Source organism: Gasterosteus aculeatus, chromosome X (assembly GCF_964276395.1).
Source record: "Gasterosteus aculeatus chromosome X, fGasAcu3.hap1.1, whole genome shotgun sequence".
In the NCBI taxonomy this organism is placed as follows: Eukaryota; Metazoa; Chordata; class Actinopteri; order Perciformes; family Gasterosteidae; genus Gasterosteus; species Gasterosteus aculeatus.
In genome coordinates this window covers 16,615,540-16,620,539 of record NC_135698.1, presented here as the reverse complement: position 1 = coordinate 16,620,539, position 5,000 = coordinate 16,615,540, and the positions used below count along the sequence as shown (strand labels likewise).

General features: G+C 43.6%; 1 protein-coding gene across 1 annotated transcript; it reads right to left on the bottom strand.

Annotated features, from left to right (window-relative positions):
- Positions 1–897: 897 nt before the first annotated feature.
- On the bottom strand, positions 898–4,762 carry znf277 (zinc finger protein 277). Its single transcript, XM_040162682.2, is given in 13 exon segments — positions 898–1,354; positions 1,601–1,775; positions 2,157–2,199; positions 2,281–2,377; positions 2,466–2,530; positions 2,776–2,908; positions 2,977–3,087; positions 3,166–3,257; positions 3,344–3,426; positions 3,615–3,703; positions 3,868–4,087; positions 4,637–4,672; positions 4,675–4,762. Coding segments are annotated over 13 exon segments (1,410 nt in total). The 5' UTR covers positions 4,748–4,762; the 3' UTR covers positions 898–1,161.
- Between the last annotated feature and the right edge of the window lie 238 nt (positions 4,763–5,000).

Sequence of the window (5,000 nt, the reverse complement as noted above, 5' to 3'; positions counted from 1 at the left end):
CAGCATCTCTGGTTGTGAATTTCTTTTTTTTACCATTTTCTTTTTATTCAACAATAATAACTCCAATACAACAAGTCTTCAACGACAACCAGAAATAAAAATGAGAAACTGCCATGTCAGGTCTGTCAACTTCCATCGAGTCCACTTCCTCCCTTTACCAAAATGTAAAAAGCCATGGGTTAAAAATGCAATGTAAGTCACTTTGGATAAAAGCCTCAGCTAAATGACCTGTAATGTAAGAGAGTACCAGATTTTCCAGGAAAACTTGCGATATACAGAGCTTATTAACAGGTTGTTGTCTTATGTTTTTTCCACATCTTATCCCATTCATCTTCAGATATTTCCATGTCAAATTGTCTTTCCCGTTTTTCTTTTGTATAGAAAAAGCTCAATTCTGAAGGAAATTTGCATCTGGATCAGCGAATGGTTCCAAGTGTTTGTTTTGTCCACATTAGCATAGCATGAAGCTAACAAGATTAAAGGGCAGCACGTGTCTGTGTTAGCCCTGCGATGAATGGATGGAGAGTCGAAGCACTTTAGAGAACACCGGACACACTGATAGCACCACTACCGTAATCTCTAGTATAAAGGCGCACCGTGAATAACGTGCGCGCTTGACTGTGTGTGGGAGTGGCGGCAGCGATAAACTCGTCGCCGTGTTATAGGATATTCATATTGTATATTTATGTTATATTTAAGAGTTGTGGTAGTTTCATCATATACTGAATATTGTTTTACTGAATTGTATGAAATACGATGCCATTATGCTAAACTGTAAAGTAATAATGCATGTTGTTATATAGTTTCTTTAATAGTCTTCTTTAATCTGTCCTTTAACAAAGATAAAAAAATATTAATATGAGTTGAAACACAGTTCATGAAGAATGAAGACAAAGATTTATAGAAGCTTTTATTGTAATTACTCTAAAACGTGTTAACGATGACGTCATCAAGTCCTTTGATTCCCTGCATGGGCGTCATGTTCCTGAACGCCTCCTTCTGCCCATAGGAGGATGAGGAGGAGGTGCAGAACTAGAAGCATCTGTACTCCTGGTACCTCCTGCTCCTCCGCGGACTGATCCTCCTTTTCCTCCTAGCTGCAGGGGCTCCTCCTCCTTCTTCTCCAAGCTGCAGGAGCTCCTCCTCCATAGACTGATCCTCCTAGCTGCAGGAGCTCCTGCTCCTCACAAGCTGGTTGAGGACGCTGCGCTCCTTCAGCGCTCTGAGGTCTGAGACGTCCTCGGCGATCACTGGGACCTCCTCTCCGCTACGCGCCTCCTCCTCGTTGTCGTCCTCCTCGCTGTCGGAGAGCGAGCACAGGAGGCCGTCGTTCTCGTACGTGGGAAAGTAATATCTGAGGAGATTCGAATATATAATCTGCTAAATCACATTTATTCTTACATAATTTAAATTCTGTTCCATAAAATCTGGTTGAAAATATATAACTTAAAATACATTTAACAACAAAAGCTAATTTTATTGGATTTACATCCTTTGAAACTACAAAATGCTTTGTGCCCAGGAAGCACCTTAAAGTGGAGTAGAACCTAAAGAGCTTGAACCTTTATTGTGAAAATCTCTAATATGAGATGAATCTTACTGCGGCTGATTCCAGGCAGACGCGTCAGGCAGCGTCATGGCGTGACCTTTAACCTCCATGTGCCGCAGCACGCCGTCTCTGGACCCGAAGGTCTCCCGGCAGCCGTAGCAGCGTCCCTGGTGGATCTCCCGCCGAATGAAGTTCACCAATTTGACCTGCTGGTAGAAGTGGAGGTCTGGGGCGGGGCGGGGTTAACGTATTTATTAATATTATAAATATTGAGTCTTCTGTCATTTTATTCAGTAAGCAGTTAAGCTTCTGATATATGAATAATGTTGTTTAATACAGTTTCATCTTAGTCCACATTACTTGCAGGACAGAGTCTCTCTCAGTGACATAGAAGAGGCAATGTCCACTTAATCTAAATAATAATCTAAATCTAAAATATGAATAACACAAAATATATTTAAAACACATTTTAAACTATTTCATCACCATAAAAAGTTGACAACTTTGTGAATTACGTACATTTAAAAATATTGTTGTATATTTCAGAAGCCTGTATTGATTATTGCTCATATCAATCCCTCATTCTCCAACAGCTGCTTTTACTCACTGAGCTCGGTCCTCAGGCTCTGAAGGTCGAAGCCATGCGCCTCCTGAAGAAGACAAGAGGACCCTGTTAGACCAGACCAGACCAGACCCGTTAGACTAGACAGGACCATCGAGGTTCCTCTGACCTTCATGTGTGCGTAGATCTGCTCCATGGTCTCTGACTGGTCTTCACAGAAGAGACACACTGCAGAGACCGGGTGAGACCTCCAGTCCGACCAATCACTGAGGAGGATCGGTAGAGACAGGAAGTAGATGAGCTCTCAGTGAAGAAGGTCTAAATGTGTCAGAGCCAATCAGAGCTGCTACTCACTCGTCCTCCTCCAGCAGCTCCCGGTCGTCCTCACTCTGCACCTCCTCCCAGGTCTTCCCCAGCTCCTGAAGAGGAGAGAAGGACCTGTGAGGATCTGATGGATCCAGTAAGAACATCTGGAATGTGATGAGTTACATCCCAGGAAAAAAATACATCTAAAAACATCTGCTGGAGCTTTGAGTTGTTTTACAATTTGTCACATAATTCCTCTACAACTTTAATTTGGTTTTAAAGTGTAGCAAGTACCGGTTACATGCATGTTTCACAGACTGAACAGTGAATCCAGGGGTCAGAGGTCGCTGCCCTTTACCAGGTAGTTGATGACATAGAAGCGGTCGTAGGCGCTGTTGCCGGCGTTGATGCGGCGGTGAGCCTTCTTCCTCATGTGGTCCTTCAGCGTGGCTTTGTCCCTGAAGGTTTTCTCACAGTACAAACACTGCAGACTGGGACACATTAGGTTATGGTAAGGTCAAGGTGGGGTCATGGATGTATCTATAACCTCATCTCTTACTTGTCCAGCTTGCCCTGCAGGACCTCCAGGAACTGGTCGCAGTAGACGATGTTGTCTGGCAGCCCGATGCCGAAGGAATGTTCTCTGGCCATGTGGTTCAGCAGAGACGACCTGAGGACACATTCTTTATTCTCAGGAGACACATTCTGTCTCACATTGACCTGTCTCACATTCAGCCTGTCTCACAACCTGTTTCCAGAGAACTCCTCGCTGCAAAACATGCAGAGACGATGGAAGCTTCGGTCTTCTCTCTCCCGCTGCTGCTGCTCCAGCACCTCCACCTGTCGGCGGGACACCACAGAAGAAGAGCCGGTGGCGTCGCAGTACGAACGATAAAAAAGGAACGCGAGTAAAGTCTGATTCTCACCAGACGCTTCTGCTGCAGCTTCTCTCGGAGGACCCGGTCCTCCAGCAGGACGTCACACAGCAGGAAGTAGTCCTCCTGCTTCTCTGAGGAGACAACATGGAGAGGTTTTTACCTCCTTTCTACTCCAGGAGGGTGAAGATATTTTACTCCACATCAAACAAACGGGGATAAAACACATTCAAATCTGGGTATTTTGTAAGTTAGAACAAAAACGACAGTTTTAACGGAACCGAAGAGAAGTGCCACATGTTCTCTTCACATCTGGACTCACCGACTGGGCCCTGCGAGTTGGTCTTGATCACGCTGCAGAAGTCGGTGAGCGGCTGCTCCTGGAAGCGCCGCCTCCAGTAGGAGGCGTACCTGAGGGAGCAGAGGGGGGGGTCTGCTCTCATCTATACATGTATTATGCATTTCTAAAATACAGTCGTTTGATTTTAGCGTTGACTCGTTTTTAGAAATGTGCATATTTATATTGAATTATTAGTTTATACAAATGAGTCTATAGATATCTCGGAGCTTCGTACTTGGGGAGGTCGGCCACCAGCTTGACGTCGGCGATGACCAGCTTGTGCTCCAGCAGTAGGTGTTTGAGGAGGACGTCCTTTTGCTGCAGGGGGACCGACTCGGGGCAGAAGAGACACACCAGCAGCTGCTCAGCACCGGCAGAACCCAGAGAACCAGCGGAACCGGAGCAGCACGTAGGATCCTCTGGGAAACACAGAGGCTCCAGGATGCTGTCCTGAACTGATATGGGGGAGGACGGGGGAGGTTATCAAGCACACACAAACTCTCTCTCTGACTAGCGTTGATCACTAAACCAACATTCCACAAAAAGACAGATGCTCTGAAATCTGCATGTAGTGACATAAGATAAGATACTAGTTATTTGTGAATAATGACATGTGATGTGACATGTAATGAATACTGATTAGATAAGAGAGATATTAAGATTTAAGTAATTTGACCTGTCAGATAAATGTATTGCTATAAAAAGTTAAAAACCTGTCTTTAAGGTTTACTGGAACACTTGATAAATAAGACAGGTCTTTGGTTTCAAACCGGTGACATCACTCCTTTAAAACAGTTTAAATGCAGAAAGAACGTGTTGGTTAGCCTGCTAGCACAGTCCGTTAGCTTCGTGCTTGTTAGCGTCTTTACAGACCACAGAGGGGGGAACTTGTTGACAGTTTAATGACTGTCGGACTCGGAATTGTATCTACAAGTTGCTCTTCATTGTCTAACACAAAACAGCTTTTTTTTAACATAAACATACGTTTAATAAAAACAACTCACCAGTTTTACTCTGGGCAGAAGCAGCCATTTCCGGGTCACGTGGTCAAAACAGCGCACGACCGACCAATAAGAAACTGCAAGACGCTTCCATGCCACGTTTACGGTCTCCATGTACAGTAAACCGTATCGCGGTGCGTTTACGTGTCCTAAACATTTTAATTTATGATTGAATTAAGCAGATCTGTTTAAAACGAGGGGCATGTATTCATCAGTGATTATTATAAAACATACTTCGGCCTGCAGAATGTTAATACATCAATATATTATATTATATTATATATATATATATATATATATATATATATATATATATATATATATATATATATTTTAGGTTACAGCTATTAACAAGTATAGAATAGTC